At 39.2% G+C, this 17,606-nt stretch overlaps 1 protein-coding gene across 3 annotated transcripts in view; it reads left to right on the top strand.

Annotated features, from left to right (window-relative positions):
- IQGAP2 (IQ motif containing GTPase activating protein 2) overlaps positions 1-17,404 on the top strand; it is a 139,591-nt gene extending 122,187 nt beyond the window's left edge. For all 3 annotated transcript variants that reach the window (XM_080972246.1, XM_080972247.1, XM_080972248.1), the window contains 13 exons: positions 277-501; positions 1,340-1,480; positions 1,796-1,880; positions 5,255-5,487; positions 6,780-6,912; positions 7,684-7,786; positions 8,692-8,833; positions 10,191-10,278; positions 12,603-12,815; positions 13,340-13,500; positions 14,950-15,090; positions 15,207-15,315; positions 16,554-17,404. In XM_080972246.1, coding sequence (XP_080828372.1) covers positions 277-501; positions 1,340-1,480; positions 1,796-1,880; positions 5,255-5,487; positions 6,780-6,912; positions 7,684-7,786; positions 8,692-8,833; positions 10,191-10,278; positions 12,603-12,815; positions 13,340-13,500; positions 14,950-15,090; positions 15,207-15,315; positions 16,554-16,667 — 1,888 coding nt within the window. In that variant the 3' untranslated portion in view covers positions 16,668-17,404. The remainder of the gene's footprint in view (positions 1-276; positions 502-1,339; positions 1,481-1,795; positions 1,881-5,254; positions 5,488-6,779; positions 6,913-7,683; positions 7,787-8,691; positions 8,834-10,190; positions 10,279-12,602; positions 12,816-13,339; positions 13,501-14,949; positions 15,091-15,206; positions 15,316-16,553) is intronic.
- Positions 17,405-17,606: the final 202 nt, after the last annotated feature.

Raw genomic sequence — 17,606 nt, 5'->3', positions numbered from 1 at the left:
AGCAGAATTTAAGGGATCAAACCATAAATCATATAAGTAATGGTTTATATGCAAGCCATATTCTGTACTTCTGTATCAAAACCACCCTTCATTTTAGTTATCTTTACATTGAACAGAATTGTTTGTTGCCAAATTTTTCATGTTTGTTCTTGAACAGTTATTAGTGAATGGACAAAATGGAATGAGCCATTGTGCTTCACTGTGCCCATTCAAAAATCACAGGCATAGGTTTTAAATCTTAAACTGTAATGTAAGTGCTGGTTATTTTTACTGCAGTTCCAAAGTAGACCAGATTCAAGACATTGTCACGGGAAATCCTACAGTCATCAAAATGGTTGTTAGCTTTAATCGAGGTGCTCGAGGGCAGAATACTCTACGTCAGTTGTTGGCACCAGTGGTGAAAGACATCATGGATGATAAATCTCTAGTCATCAACACAAGTCCCGTGGAGGTCTACAAGGCATGGGTCAACCAATTAGAAATGCAAACTGGAGAGGCCAGGTAAGTGTGCAACATGAATAAACTGTATTTATTTATGAAGAATGTCCAATGCTTTTTAACCATAGAACTCCTTTAGGACAATGAAATGATTAATCAGTAGACATTAAAATGAATATGAAGTGTTAAAACAAATCGTATGATCTTCAAATGAAAGATGTAAGTAAACTTGTATAAGTAACTCAAATACTTATTCAATAGCAATCATGTAACATATTGATTTACTGTTTCCCAGTCTTAGCTATTTATGCTGTGTTAATGTTGCTCTAGGGATTTTTTTCACTTTGGAGCCTAATTCAGAAATTACTTTGATCACATGGAAGATGTTCTCCCTATGTGTGAGAGACAGAGAGAGAGGGGGGAACATGAGTGGGGCTAATAATAATAATAATAATAATAATAATAATAATAATAATAAATTTATTATTTCTACCCTGCCCATCTGGCTGGGCTTCCCCAGCCACTCTGGGTGACTTTCAACAGAACATTAAAAACAGAATAAAACATCAAACATTAAAAACTTCCCTAAACAGGGCTGCCTTCAGATGTCTTCTAAAAGTCAGGTAGTTGTTTATTTCCTTGATGGGAGGGTGTTCCACGGGGCAGGCGCCACTACCGAGAAGGCCCTAATAATATGATTTCCTTCCCACCTTGAATTATTTGTTACGGGTTTATAATTCACTGCTTGACCAAAGTTCTCAACTGAGCAAGTAATTAAAACTATTTGAACAAATTCAATAATTAGACATATAAAATTATTTTATTGTAACTTTTTTGGGGGGTCTACTATTCAAAACACGATTCTCTTGCTGTGTATAGCATCTCCTCTCTATTTCCCCAGCAAATTACCTTATGATGTAACAACAGAACAAGCATTGGCGCATCCAGAAGTAGTGAATCGACTGGAGTCCTCAATTCAGAGCCTCAGAGCAGTAACTGATAACGTCCTTGCTTCCATATTCTCCTCTCTGAACTTAATGCCGTAAGTGAAAGGCCATAAGCAAGTTGTTTTTAAAAGCCATCTCTCATTTTTGCAAAATACTAGTTTAAATATATGCTCTGATTCATAAGGACACTTCACGAGCAGAGGGGAGTATTCTCTCTCCATCATCAAACTGGCATACTTTATATCTAATAAGCACTCATGATGTAAATTTTCTTTTGTGTCACCTTGTTCAGTTGGTTCTAAAGCAAAATGTATTGTTTTGTTTTGTTTTTTTGTTAACTTGAATTAGTTATTTTTCATCCTAAGTATCTTTCCATTATTTTCCTTTTTCATCTGTTTTTTTGCATGTAGTTATGGAATGAGATATATAGCCAAAGTTCTGAAGAACTCGCTCCATGAGAAATTTCCAGAGGCCACAGAAGATGAGCTATTGAAGGTAGATTTGTGAGGGTGATTTGTCAGCATCTTTGTGCTTTCTGATTATGCCAACAGGCAAATTTCTTTGCACTTGGGGAAGCAGCATAACTCAGAGGGGTAGGGAGAAGGAGTCTAAAAGATTCTCATCAGTGCTGTTGGACTTTACTGCTTATATAGACTCTTTCTCAGAGATGGTTCTACACAAGCTGTTGAATCTCTAAGGCTGCAAGGTTTTCTATTTTAATTGTCACTTCCTAGCTTTTCACATTTTTGCTTTTGTGCATCCATCTCCCATATCTCCAAAGAGGCACATCTCTGCCCTGCTCAATATCAAATGGCTCCTGAGTAGCAGGTTGTATGGGATCATTAACAGCTGTTTTCATACTAGTGGTAGTGTGTGGAAAGCAGCAGTGACATTGATAAGCAATTGTTTTAACTGTTTTTATATATGTATCTGTTTTTGTATCTGTTTTCATTATGCTAAATAGTTTCAGGCTGCCTCTTGGGAAGCAATTCATAATTAACTAATTATTGTTATTCTAGGACACTAATGCTTAATTCTATAAACTGCTGCCTTAGCATAGCAGCTTTTAAATCTGGATTATTCATAAATGCTTTGGGGTGGGCCTATTTCCCCTAAAATAATGAATACTTACAAAAAAACAAAAACTAAAACTTCAGTTGTCATAACATTAGGACAAATAAATTTTCCTGCAACCTTAGAGTAAAGGGTTGGTAAGACATAGTAACAATTTTCCACTGTACTTGTTCTGAAGAAGTTTGTAGAACATGTTGGAATGTGGCATTTATCCAAGCTGAAACTTTTGACTGACAAAATACTCTTAGGAGACCTGGCAGAAAGTGTACTTCCATAAACTGGGCATAGCTGCTCTTCTTTAGGTGTCGTCACAAATATTGAATGATCCAAGGATGGTTAAACCTGACTTAACTCAAAAATAATTGCATTAGGGTAAAGATGGCCTGTATTGATCTTTTTAATACAGTGAATATAATTTTTTAACGTATTAATTAAGACCTATTTTCTAAAACTTCAAGACAACAGTGGCCTCAATCCAATCCAGAAACGTCTCTACAATTATAGTAGGAATATCCTTGTCACATCCAACAAATGGCTAGAAGTATTGACTTGACTCATAATTCAGTTTGGAGAGGAGTGAAGTAGGCAGGAACACCTCGTTCCCCTTCCGCAAAGTAGGTGATGAGCTGCTTCACAGCCAACCATCTTGCTTAGTGTGCTGGTGCAGAAAAGCTTGAAGCTTGCACCCCCAGAGTGCTGAAATCTACATTGTGCAGCAGCCATTTCTGTGACTGATAGGAAGATCTAGACTGGTAAGGGGAGGTCTAAATAGATCCCCATTTCAGGATTTGGGGGAGAGATTGCACTAGGTGAAGGTAGGTGAAACTGTTTCCATAAATTGCAGCAAGCAAAACATCTATTATCTTGGGTATACTTACAAAAAAAAGTATGTTATAGTACTTCATCATAGTGTATCATAATTTTCCCCATAATCATCTCATAAATTGAACTTTGCCTCTCAGGATGACAGCCCTTAATTGGCCGGCTTGCAGTGGGGGGAAGACCATAGCTCAGTGGTAGAGCAGTTACCTAGCATACAGAAGGGGACAGGCTCAATTCTTGGTGTCTCCTGGTAGGGCAGACAATTCCTGTAACTTTTTATAGGCTGAATTCCAATAACTCTTTATACCTCAAATGTTCCAGTTTACTTTTGCCCCACTTTTGTTATGCTATTGCCCATTTGGACAGCAGGGACGCGGGTGTCGCTGTGGGTTAAACCACAGAGCCTAGGGCTTGCGATCAGAAGGTTGGCGGTTCGAATCCCCGTGACGGGGTGAGCTCCCATTGCTCAGTCCCTGCTCCTGCCAACCTAGCAGTTCGAAAGCACAAAGTGCAAGTAGATAAATAGGTACCGCTCCGGCGGGAAGGTAAACAGTGTTGCACTGCTCTGGTTTGCAAGAAGCGGTTTAGTCATGCTGGCCACATGACCCGGAAGCTGTACGCCGGCTCTCTCAGCCAATAAAGCGAGATGAGCGCCACAACCCCAGAGTCGGTCATGACTGGACCTAATGGTCAGGGGTCCCTTTACCTTTAATGTAACATTGGGGAAGCATCTCGGACCGAACTAAAGCAGAATAAAACCCACCTCTCATGCATGCAGTATTATTGTGTCATATACATGTTGCAAAATACAACCACAGTAAAAGAAACAGTCTGGAGATTCCCTCAAACAATGTTAAAATGTGTAGGATAAAACAAACATCATTTGCAACAATGAGCCAGAAGAAGAACAAAGTTAATTGTACAGATTGTTCACTATACCATTACATTTTCTGGATGAATGGAAGGAGCTGGGGAGAGTTTAGCATTCCTCAATACATATCACTAAAGAAGTCCCTCCAGAATGACTTTTGAGTGTATGATGGACCAATATCTCCCTCCTGCTGTTGAAGGATATGAAGGAAACCAAGTTACTCCAACCTCTTAACCTGTCTTGGCTTGATCTTTCAAAACCCTGGTATTATGAGTTAACCTTTCAGGAAGGGCAATCTGTCAGATCCAATTGTACCAGGAAGCAAGAGAAAAGTACGATGAAGTTTTCCGACTACTAACCACTGTCATTCTAGCAGTGGCTAAGAGAGAAGCTAAAAGGTATTTGAGCAACAGTCTGCTTTTGCCACAGCAACTCAAACTGACTTGCAGTTCTTAAAGCAAAAACCAAACCCATACATACACTAAAACCAGCATTTTAAAAAAATCTAAAAGAAAATTCTATTTTTCAAAACATTCCACCCCACACAACAAGGTCGTAGATAATTAAAAGCACAAAAGCCTGATGAAAAGGAAATGTTTTTGCCTGGTGCCTAAGGATAGGTAATGATGGTGCCAGCAATGCCAGTAAAGAAGTTTTGAGATGGTGTTTAAAAGCTCCCATCAGCAGCCAGGGAAAACAGATTTCGAAACCTGGACTGCTGGAGCCAGCTGTATAACTTTTGGAATGGAATTCCAGAGGGAAGGAGCCACCACTGGGAAGTATCCTAACAGCCTAACAGATCTTAAATGTGGCCACATGAGTAGGAGCTCAAAAGCTGATCTGAAAATGTGGGCAAGTTCATATGGGTGAATAAGACCCTAAAGTATAAATACTGCTTTCAAACAAGATATGAAGCAAAAAGACCCAGTAGGGTTTTTACTGTGTCAAACATTTTCCCCAACCCCCCACCCACCCAAACCTTTGACTTGTGTTCATAACAAATAAAAAAAAATATGAAATTTTGTTTTAAGAAATAAACATATTAAGGACTGTATAAACATGCTAAGGAGAAGTCCTATCTGAAAATGCTTTCCTCCCATAGATAATTGGAAATCTCCTGTACTATCGATTTATGAATCCAGCCATTGTTGCACCTGATGGCTTTGACATCATAGACATGACAGCTGGAGGCCAGATCCATTCTGATCAGAGGAGAAATTTGGGTTGTGTGGCCAAAGTCCTTCAACATGCTGCCTCAAACAACCTCTTTGAAGGGGAAAATGCACATCTCTCATCGATGAACAGTTACCTCTCTCAGACATATGAGAAATTCAGGTCTGTGCAAAGTAGGGGTGTGAACAGTAAACTTTGTTGTGAGATTTACCTCTTTTAGATGTCAGTAGCCAGTTGTTTTAGGCTTCTCATAGACTTTGGTATTCTGTAGATAACCTAAATACTTTTCTTGGTGTTTTGAAAATAGACTTCTTACTATTACAGCTAGTCATGCGAATTCATGCACACTGACGTTTTAATGCAAACTTTCCAGCTTAATTGGTAATTGTCATTACATTGCACAAGTTATACTTTCCTTGGAAAATAATTACCACACCATATTTTATTAAGGGAAATAATTTTCCAGCCAAGAAGAGAAGTGTGTTTGTTATTTTGTAAGACAATGGTAGGAAACATTGCTTGGATTTCATGCTAAAACGTTGGGAAAGCTGTGCTCTTTGGTCCAAGTAACGCTAGTGTCTAAGTGGTGCCATCATTGCATGGGAATTATTTTGAGTTTAAATAAACTGTACAGAAATAACTTTTTAGCTGGAATATTAAAATAGTTGTCAGCCGCACTGTTTATCGTTTTTATATTTACAAAGGCCTCCTTTTTAGATGGCTTAAAAGAAGATTAGACAGAGTCATGGAGGACAAGGCTATCCATGACTACTAACCACAGTTGTGTTCTACCTCCAGTGTCAGAGGCATTGTGCCTCGTGAGTACCAGATGCTGGGAATCACAAGTGGGCAGAGTGGTTTTGTGCCCATGTTCAGCTTGCAGGCTTGCCACAGGCATCTGGTTGGCCACTGTGGGAACAGGATGCTGGTCCTAGATGGGACATTGGCCTGATCCAATAGGTTTTTTCTTTGGTTGTTATTTCAGTGCATGTGGCAATCTTGCTTGAAACCTTAAGTCAGGCTACCTCAAATTCGGCCCTCCAGATGTTTTTGGCCTACGACTCCCATGATCCCTAGCTAGCAGGACTCAGTGGTCAGGGATAATGGGAATTGTAGTCTCAACACTGACTTTGAGGAAGCCTGCCTTAAGTAGTGAGGGATTTTGTTTAAATTTAAAACAAATTCTGTCTTTTGGGTGTATGGCCTCAATGTGGCTTTAGTATTGATCAGGGGTAGGCAGAATGTACTGATTTATCTGTGGGTGACTTGAAGTAGATCAGCAAGGGTTTCCGGTTGCCAATTGTTTAACAATGACAAAAACAACAATTTTTCCTGCCCTAAATTCTCCTGTTAAAATGAATAAAGCTTGGGACCAGGGGCAAGAGTAGATTTGTGTGTGGAAAGACTTAACTCCCATCTTGTTTAGTGAAATTACAATTTCCTTTCCTCCTCAGGAATTTTTTTCAAGCAGCATGTGGCGTTCCTGAACCTGAAGAAAAATTCAATATTGATGAATACTCTGATATGGTGACACTAAGCAAGCCAGTTATTTACATTTCTATTGAAGAAATTATCAACACACATTCAGTAAGTGTGTGCCTAGGAGAATTAGAAAGCACTGAAATAGTACCTATTAAATTTGGGTTGTGGAGTTTTTGGAATATGGGAATAAAATTTGCAAAATGAGATAATTTGAGTATAGTTTTGCAAACAGATTGATAATAGCACATGTAAGTGGAAGTAAACACCTCCTAAAACTTATGGGGTTTGCATAAATATGTGTTAGTGTTGGTGAAGTTTTGTTATTATTATTACTTATTAAATTTGTAGCTTCTAATCTGCTACCTGTTTTTAGGAGTACTGAATAGCCCAACCAAAAAAATGGACTTCTGTCAAAATAGATATATGATTTAATAATAGCATACAGTAACATGTCAGGATTTAACTTCTTTCCGCAGGGCCTGTAAGACAGAGCTATTCCGCCTGGCTTTCAATTTGAACTTAGACTGATCTTTTATTCCCCTTCCTTCCTCCCCTCCCCCTTTTTATGAAGATTACCCACTCTGGGATCCCACAGCTAATTCTCCCCTGGGTCTCCTCGCTGGCCGAAATAGGACTAAGCTAGCCCGGGTGATGATCTAATGTTTATTGGATGGATTTTCCCCCTAAACTGATTTTTGATTTTTGAATTCTGAATTTATTGTTAGTCATGTTTTATGCTGTTTTTTGTTTTAAATTTGTTGTTAGCCGCCCTGAGCCCGGTTTTCTGAACCAGGAAGGGCGGGGTATAAATAAATTATTGTTATTGTTGTTGTTGTTCTTTTGCAAAAGTTTCAACAAGGGCAATTTTCTTTACAGCTTTTGCTAGAGCATCAGGATGCCATTGCTCCTGACAAAAACGATGTCTTAAATGAGCTCCTGGAAGGGCTGGGGGAAGTTCCTGATGTGGAGACATTCCTTGGTAAGCTAAGAAAACAAATATGTACTTGAAAGATAGGCCTAACTTGTCTATGGATGTAAAATAAAAGTCGGCCTTGAACTAGATGATGGTTTGGTTTGTGCACATCTTCTAGAAGTACCTGTTCTATTTCTAGAAATTACAGTGGTGCCTCGCAAGACGAAAAGAATCCGTTCCGCGAGTCTCTTCGTCTTGCGGTTTTTTCGTCTTGCGAAGCAAGCCCATTAGCGGATTAGCGCTATTAGCGGCTTAGCGGGCTTAGCGGATCAGCTGATAAGCGGCTTAGTGGCTTAGCGGATCAGCTGTTAAGCGGCTTAGCGATCAGCTGTTTAGCGGCTTAGCGGATCAGCTGATAAGCGGCTTAGCGGCTTGGGGAAAAGGGGGGGGGAGGAAAAAACCCCCGCAGGAACTCGCAAGACATTTTCGTCTTGCGAAGCAAGCCCATAGGAAATTCGTTTTGCGAAGCACCTCCAAAACGGAAAACCCTTTCGTCTAGCGGGTTTTCCGTCTTGCGAGGCATTCGTCTTGCGGGGCACCACTGTAGCTATCAAATAACTATAGGGGTAATCATTTTTTTATTTATAGCTTTTACATGCTGATAAATAATGTAGTGCTATTATAATAGCATATCTATGTGGGAAGTATCAGACAGCCTTGCTCTTCCCAATAAGGGATGGAAGGATCTGTCAACTTTGAATACATATTCTTAACTGTACATAAAAGATTCTAAATATTGCTTGCTTTGGTGCAGAAATATTATTATTATTATTATTATTATTATTATTATTATTATTATGTGTAGGGTACACAAACCCATGGCTATATAATATCTTACTCTGTTTTTAGTTTGTTCCAACTTTAATCTCTCTTTACAATCCTAAATTATACTTTTTTCCTCCCCTCTACAGGGGAAGGTGCTGTAGATCCCAATGACCCAAACAAGGAAAACACTTTAGGTCAGCTTGTGAAGACAGAAATCTCTCTTTCACTGACCAGGAAGTATGACTTACGGGAAGGTGAAGAACAAGATATTAAGGGCCTGATGATGAAGTATGTTTTTTAAATAATGCTTTTGCTGAATTTTACTACTGTAATTTGCTACTAATTGTACAATTTATTGCCTTGTGCCAAAGAAAACCTTCCATTCTATGTGAGCCTTAAATAGATGAGCAGACATTTAAGGACAAGATATATAATTTATGCTAAGGAAGATTTAGTATTTGAAGCCATGCAAGCAGTTCTATGATAAAGTGTCATTCTTTAAATTATTTTTAAATCCTTGGTTCAAGCCCTAATCACAGTGGCACACATTGAAATCAGCAGAGCTCCCATGAAAGTGTGCTCAGCAAAAGGGATTCAATAGACAGATGGCAAACCAATGAGCAAATAATTGAGCGTTGTCCCAATCCCTATTACATATTCCAAAGCAAAGTCTGCACCTTTTAATCAAACAGAATCACACTGTATATGGACACCTCAAAATGTAAATGTTGGGTTTGTATGTTGGTATTCAGAGGCAACTTTACAATGGGATACTCTTGGAAAACCTATAGAAAGAACACACAGGAACTGTTCCCTAATAAGGTTTTGTAAAAAGAGGATGTTTGAAGAACAGGATACAGATAAGACTTCACAGAGAACCAAAGGAAACAGCTGTCTTGAATTTGTCACTGTTAGAAGGAAAGATACACTGGAAGAACTTCTTTAAATAAAAAGGCACATATATTCAGAGTACAAATGTGGTCAAAATTAACTTGTACTTTTACCCTCTGCTGCCATTTTACCTGCTAATGTTGACGCAGAGAGAGTAAAATGGCACAGCTTTTCCCCACTTTCAGACATCTAGAGCCCTCCCCTCCACCCCACCCCACCGGGTTTATATTTTTAACTATTTATGCAAGCGTTTTCCTGTGACATTCAGCAAAAATATTGATATAAAATCAGAATTAAACAAACTGATCAAAAACATACATCTAGTCCAAAAATACAGCCAAGTGGGTAAAACCACAGCTAAAACCAGTTCATGCTGTGTGATTGAATGTCTGAGTGAATAAAAATATTCTTGCCTGGTTTTAGAATTTTAATATTTCCGACACTTCCATCCTTAAAATATTCCATTTACGATGAATATTGCCAAGAAGAAGAATGTTTAAGTTTTAGTATTTGTATTAAACTGTTAGATAATGTCCAGTGTTTTCCTTCCACTGCCGTCTTCTCTGAGGGGTTGAGGGAACCTTGGGATTTGTGGCGATGCAGGAAGTTAGAGGGTGAGAAAAAGACTCTGCTTGCAAGTGGAAATCAGTTGTGCAGTTGGGTGGACGTCATTGGATGATGTTGTTTGATACTGAAATGCCTTTCTGTGAAAATCGTAATAATTTAGAATTTTCCAACTTTTCCCCTCATTAAGGACAAAAAGGCTTATTATTGATGTGATACGAACTCAGCCAGGAGAGACACTTGTAAAAATCCTGGAAACACCAGCAACTGAAATTCAGGTAACTAATCCTTCTTCCCCCCCCCCCTTCTTTTTTTCAACTGCATCAGACCAACATGGCTACCTACCTGAATCTAATCCTTCTTCTATCTGAGTAGAATAACTTCGGTTTTACTGTTGGTAACCAGGCCTTAAAACAAAATGTACTCTTCTGTTTTGGCATATTTGCAAAATGTTTGGAATCTGAAGACATATAGGGTAGATTCAACTAGTGAAAGAGGGCTCCCCACCCCTCTTCTCCCCCTGAACATCCTCTCCCCAATTGACTGTAGGAGGTCTGGAGAAACCCCAGAACAGCATATGGTGGAAAGAAGAGAAGAGATCATTTCATCAGATATGACTGAGGCACTGTTAGTGGGTGGTTCCCGAGACCAGATGGATGGAAGGTTGCCTGCTCTTGATGGGATTACACTTGGGATGGGATTACACTTGGGATCTTTGGAGTACTTCTAGATCACTTGAGGCTCATGTGGCATCAGTGGTGCAGTGCTTTCCATCAGCCTCGGCCAGTGCCCCTATCTGGACAGGGATCACCTAACTTCTGTTGTTTATGCTCAGGTCACCTCTGTTATATTACTGCAATGTGTTATATTGAGGGCTGCCTCTGAAGACAGTTCAGAAACTTCAGCCGGTGCAGAATTCAGTTGCCAGGTTGCTCACCATAAAAAGACGGTTTGAGCATATTACACCCATCCTGGCCTGACTGCACTGGCTGCCGATTAGCCTCCACACCCAATTCAAAGTGCTGGTTTTGCCCTATAAAGTCTTAAAAGGCTCAGGACCTCAATATCTCAAGGACCGCCTCTCCTGGTATGAATCAGCCTTCAACGTGCAATTATCATTCAAGGCCCTCATTTGTGTGCCGCCTCCATGAGAGGTCCAGAAGGTGACAACATGAGAACAGGCCTTTTCTGTGGTGGTTCCCCATTTGTGGAATGCTCTCCCCAGGGAGGCTTGCCTGGCGCCTTCATTACATATCTTTAGGCACCAGTCAAAAATGTTTTCTCAAGTAGGCGTTTGGTTGATCAACATTCTATTGCTTTTCAAATGTGTTTGTAGAAGGGGGGTTATGCATTTGTTTTTGTTTGATTATCTATTTTGTATTCTCATTTTGTATTTTTCTGCTGTGAACTACCCTGGGATCGTTGGATGAAGGGTGGTATACAAATTAAACAAACAAACAAATACAGTTGTACCTCGGGTTAAGTACTTAATTCGTTCCGGAGGTCCGTTCTTAACCTGAAACTGTTCTTAACCTGAAGCACCACTTTAGCTAACGGGGCCTCCCGCTGCCGCCGGGCCGCCAGAGCACGATTTCTGTTCTCATCCTGAAGCAAAGTTCTTAACCTGAGGTACTATTTCTGGGTTAGTGGAGTCTGTAACCGGAAGCATATGAAACCTGAAGCGTATGTAACCCGAGGTACTACTGTAATATTTCCCCCATGTCCCATCTCTAAGAGACTTTTGGCAGTGTATATGTCCCTTATCCCCCGCTCCCCTGCTCTTTTATCCTCTCAACAACCCACTAAGGTAACTTATGCCTGGGTGGAACAGTGAACCTGGGTTTTTGTGATCCAGATCTTACTATCTAGCCATTGCATGCTGGCTCTTGATTAAAGCTTTGATACATTATTTCTAAATACGTCAGTAATAATTGCATATAGCATTTTAAAATACATTGATATCCCAGCATTTTCTCATTGTACAATACTCTTGTATTATGGTGATTTCTGTAGGAATTCCTTCCAAATGCACATTTGAGTTTACAGCTCAAACTTAGCATCAGACTTTATGGGCTCTACAGCACAGTTACCTGCAGGTGTTTGTTTTAACTTGCTTAAAATGTTCTGTTGATGTTTCACTAGTTTTCCAGGAAGAAGAAAAATATGGGCTTTGTATATGAAATGAAGTAGTTTGAACTTGAGTTTATTTGGCTTGCCACATGAACATAAACTTTATGGGGAAGCCAGGAAATTTCATGGGAACACTTGTGTTTAAAACATCTACACACTTTATGTAGTGTTATTCTTCAGAATGTTCAGATATCACTGTAAGAAACTAAATATACAGTTTGTCTAATTGTGATATATTTTTGAAATGTCATACAAGCTGGAAAGAATTATTAGGGGTAGGAAAATACATCTAGAAGAGTAGCCATTACAGGAAAGGTTGAAGGAACTGGGTGTCCAATTCTGTCTGGAAAGCTGGACTAATCCAAAAGCTAATTAATCCACGTGGGAAAGTTATAACACCCATGAGGTTAATGCATGCATAGTTAATAGGCTTCATTGTTTGTATAAAGGTGTAAACTGCTCTTTCTCTTAGGAAGCTGAGCACTTAAAAATAATTGAAAAACGTGCAATCTTGGATTCTAAAACTCCAGAAAAAATGAAACACAGTCAATCTATTCTTGAAGAAGGGCAGCTACCACTAGAGCAAAAGAAAAGGAAAATCCAGAGGAACCTCCGGACACTGGAACAGGCTGGACTGGTTTCATCCGAAAATAAGTACCAGGAAATAATCAATGAAATAGCAAAGGTACTTTGAATATTGTTAAATTTCTCCAACTATGTTTCCCCATTGATACTAAGAAGAAAATAATTCAACCGTACTGCAACACACACACACACACACACAAAATCAGTTTCCTTGTAAGCATGGTGCTAGTTCTCCTCCACTAAATTTTGGGCAATTCCATCATTTCACAGCAGCCTGTAATGTTTAGTAGCCACTCTCACTGTCTGTAAAGGGTTATTGGGGAGGGGGAGGAAGGGAAGAGTAGACACGGTTTCACAAGCTGCTTTCCACTTTCACAACATTGGATACAAATCTGTATGACTCCTATAGCCATCAGATTCTCCATAGCAGTTTAGCTGGAATCATTCATTGCTCAATGGAAGTACTCAAGAACAGGTAGTTTGCTTACAAAAGCATTCCCCATCAATTAAATGAGAAGCCTGACACCTCTGTAGAAGTAAAAAATAATAATGCATGTTTGCCATGTAAAAGAAATCAACTAATTACGTGAAAACTTTCTTTAAATATGTGAAAACTTTCTTTAGGATATCAGAAATCAACGAAGATACAGACAGCATCGAAAAGCAGAACTAGTGAAACTCCAGCAGACACTAAATGCACTCAATTCCAAGAAAGCTTTTTATGAAGATCAAATAAATTATTACAACACTTATATCAAAACCTGTTTAGATAACTTGACAAGAAAGTAAGTGAAATACTTTTTTTAAAAAAGAAAATTCAGCACTTTAGCATCATAGGTAGAAAGCTTCAATATTATCAAGTTACAGGATGGAATTAAATGTAGCACTAAAGATGTTGTTCCATCAACAGAAGCATTTCTGCTTGCTCCACATAATGATCTTTATTCTGTTCTTCCTGCATCCGTTTTGGGAGTTCACCCAGCCCTCCAGAACAGATCAGGGGAGGGAGGAGAGGGTGGTGGAAGCCTTGTTATGCCAGCACAGGCATCCCCAACCTTTGGCCCTCCAGATGTTTTGGACTACAATTCCCATCATCCATGATCACTGGTCCTGTTAGCTAGGGATCATGGGAGTTGTAGGCCAAAACTTCTGGAGGGCCGCAGGTTGGGGATGCCTGTGCTAGCAGGAGTCCTTGCTCTGGCTTCTGCTGACGGGCCTGGATAGTTGAATCCCTAGAAATCCCTTGAAATTTACTAAAACAAACACTGACCCATGCTTTAATGTAAGACTTGGGGTCAGTGTTCAAAACTGCCATTGTTCTAGATGCATTTTGTGACAGGAAATTTCATTAGGGTGAGCTGTTTGTGAGCTCTGGGTGCAGTATTGCGCCTAAGAGTTCTGATTAAAACTGCAGAGTGGAAGGAAAGGAGGACCCTTTTTTTGCATCTCCACTTCCAGCTACTCTCTGAAGACTCAAGAAGACTTAAGAATATTAGGGGGATGGGCAGGGGAAGGACTAGACCATGTGAAAAATTGAACATAATATTTTAGCTGCAGTTCATTCATTTTCAGCTTTGTATTCTTGTTATGAAAAAGTGTGCCTGGACATACTGTTCTTTTTTTTTTTTTTTAACTCACACATGTGTGTGTCTGTGGAGGGATAAAATATAATTGATAAATTCCCTCACTATCAGGTTGGCTCTTCCATCCATCTCACCAACCAAAACAGAATTAAGTTTTGGCAGTGCTAACTTATCTACATAGTGGTACAGCCATGGATACTTGATCCCTCCTGAGTAATGTTCTGAGGTGCCAGTGGTGAGTGGGAACAGAGGCAAAAGAGGGTGGGACAGTGTGTGCATGTTCTGAGAGCCAATTAGAGAGGTATGGAGGGCCACATTCCCTACCTCTTACCTAAGCGGTGGCAGCTGGACATTCTGTATCACCTGACTCTTCCCAGCAGCAGAGGTGAGTGATGAAAAGTAATGGGGTGGAAACAATTGATTCCTCAGTCCTAAAATATTACTGCTTTTACTCATGAACATACTGTTCCAAAACATGTTCCAACAAACCCTTATCATGTGGCAAGTTATGGTTGCCTTTGTTCTAAAAACAGATAGCATGTAGGAAGAATATTAACTTGATTAATTGTTCTAAAAACATCTGCCTTTATCAGGGAAGTGGGTAATGTTGTATGGGGGCTAACACCTGCTTACATCTTTCACACTTTACAGAAATTCGCGGAGATCAATCAAATTAAATGGGAAACAAGAGGAGAAAGGAAACAAACTCAAGAACATTTCGCTGAAGTATACAGCAGCTCGCCTGCATGAAAAGGGGGTTATACTAGGCATTGATGAACTTCAGCCTAACCAGTAGGTTTTGCACCCAGTATTTTCAGAACATTTGCTCTGCTCTTTGACTATGAAACATTTAATTGACTATCTTATAACTTTATTTACATTTTTGAATTATTTTTTTCTCTTCTAAGGTTTAAGAATGTGATGTTTGAAATTACACCTGGTGAAGAAGTGGGTGACTTTGATATCAAAGCTAAATTCTTGGGTGTGGAGATGGAAAAGGTACAGCTCCATTTTCAGGTAAATCTTGCTTTTAATTATCTGAATGCACGTGCGTCTCTCTCTCTCTCTCCTGCTCTCCCTATTAAAGTGGCATGCTCCCCACTTTACATGATTGCAATTATGCGCATGGGGGCCTGGAACATAACCCCCATGTAAGGATCACTGTACATGCACAAGATCAAATGGCCTTGAGTTTATGGTTGATGTGAGGTTTTAAATGGGGACTTCAGCTCAAACTCTCACTGCTATACTGCATCACTTATTGCTTAATTTCGAGTCATTTTAGTGGATTATGCCTGTTGTCATCTTTATGTTTTAAAGTGTTTGTTTGCTTGTTTTACTTTTGAGACAGACCTGAAACAGTCCATCTGATACTCTTGGACTACTAAAAAGTGTCCTCTTCCCAATATATATACAGTGGTGCCTCGCAAGACGAAAAGAATTCGTTCCGCGAGTCTCTTCGTCTTGCGGATTTTTTCGTCTTGCAAAGCAAGCCCATTAGAGGTTTAGCGCTTAGCGCTACAGTATTAGCTGATAAGCGGCTTAGTATCAGCTGTTAAGCGGCTTAAAGATCAGCTGATAAGCGGCTTAGCATCAGCTGTTAAGCGGCTTAAAGATCAGCTGATAAGCGGCTTAGCATCAGCTGTTAAGCGGCTTAAAGATCAGTTGATAAGCGGCTTAGCATCAGCTGTTAAGCGGCTTAAAGATCAGCTGATAAGCGGCTTAGCCATCAACTGATAAGCGGTTTAGCAGCTTGGGAAAAAGGGGGGGAAAGGAAAAAAACCCTGCAGGAACTCGCAAGACATTTTCGTCTTGCGAAGCAAGCACATAGGAAATTCGTTTTGCGAAGCACCTCCAAAACGGAAAACCCTTTCGTCTAGCGGGTTTTCCGTCTTGCGAGGCATTCGTCTTGCGGGGCACCACTGTATATGCAAAAGTCTGTATTGTTATCAGACACAAACTGGTGGAGTTAGCTCCATCATTGTATCACTGCCCTTATCAGACAGAGGCCTGAAAAAATGCTTGCCTATGCATTCCTTAATTAAGCACTTGTCTGTCTGTTCTTGCTGTACAAAGATTTATGGTATTAAGGCTTTTTTGTTCGCTAGATGGCAAATTATGAGCTATGCTTGAGAAGAGGGTTGCTAGAGATTTTGTCTGTGCATTTTTATTTTTATTTTTAGTATGTGATATGCATTTGAATGCAACATTGAAATAAAATTTATGGTTTTAAAATCAGTTTTTATTTATTGCAGGATTTGCTTCAAATGCAGTATGAAGGTGTCTCTGTAATGAAAATGTTCGATAAAGCTAAAGTAAATGTAAACCTCCTCATCTTCCTGCTGAACAAGAAATTCTATGGAAAATGAAGCCTAATCTTATTGGACTCTGCTTCAAATAATCTGCAGCTATGGGTCTTTGTGTTTTAACTATTTGCTATTATACAGCAGGTGTTTCTTCAAGAAAGTCCAGAAGAATGTACTTATGTGCCTTTTTCATCCTTTGATAAAACAGTAGTAGCATACAAAAATATGAATCAACTGAAACACTTCCAGATTTCTGTGGTGTAGGTACTCAATTAAAATGGATATGATTTAGTGGCATTGAAACACTGTGTCTCTGATCTCTTTAAATATGCAGGACATATATTTGGACAGCATATATAGAATTACTTTCCCACTAAAAATTATATACCCCAATTACCAAATACAATTCTATTTTAGACAATTATTCATAGGGAAAATAAATCCTAATTTGTGTCTCTTGAGAATACTTTTGGCAAATGTTTCTTTAACGCCTATGGCTCTTTTCCAGAGATCTGTCAATTGTAAAGTGAATTATTGTGCAATTCAAAGTTTTTATAGGTAATTATAAATTTAACATTTACTGTATAAAATATATATTTTGCAATTCATTCCTACTAAAATGCACTACTGCCTCATTGAAATCTTATATACACATCCTTTTAATTTATGTGTAAAGGGGCAATTTGAATAGTGATCAATTTTTTGCAATGTACTTGAGGTATTTTAAAGAAATAAATTGTGCCTGTCTTTTTTGTAAGAAAAGGAAAAAAAATCCACAAATAAAATGCAATAAATCAGCACGTAGTTGGTCTTATAAATGCTCTCTTTCAGTATTGTTGTAATGTTTATATAACTTGTGTGTATGTTTGTGTGTTGTTAGTAACTGTTGTAGTACTACTGTGTCTGCCTTTGCAAGTGTGGAAACCTCAGAAGTTGTCTAAAGAAATGATTCCATTTCTAAAGATGAGTGACGGTCTCTAAATTTGAAATGGTTCGGAGGGG

The sequence above is a fragment of the Podarcis pityusensis genome (genome assembly GCF_964106645.2).
Source record: "Podarcis pityusensis genome assembly, chromosome: 11".
In the NCBI taxonomy this organism is placed as follows: Eukaryota; Metazoa; Chordata; class Lepidosauria; order Squamata; family Lacertidae; genus Podarcis; species Podarcis pityusensis.
Note: the sequence above shows the minus strand (reverse complement) of the source record. Positions and strands in the feature narration are given on the sequence as shown.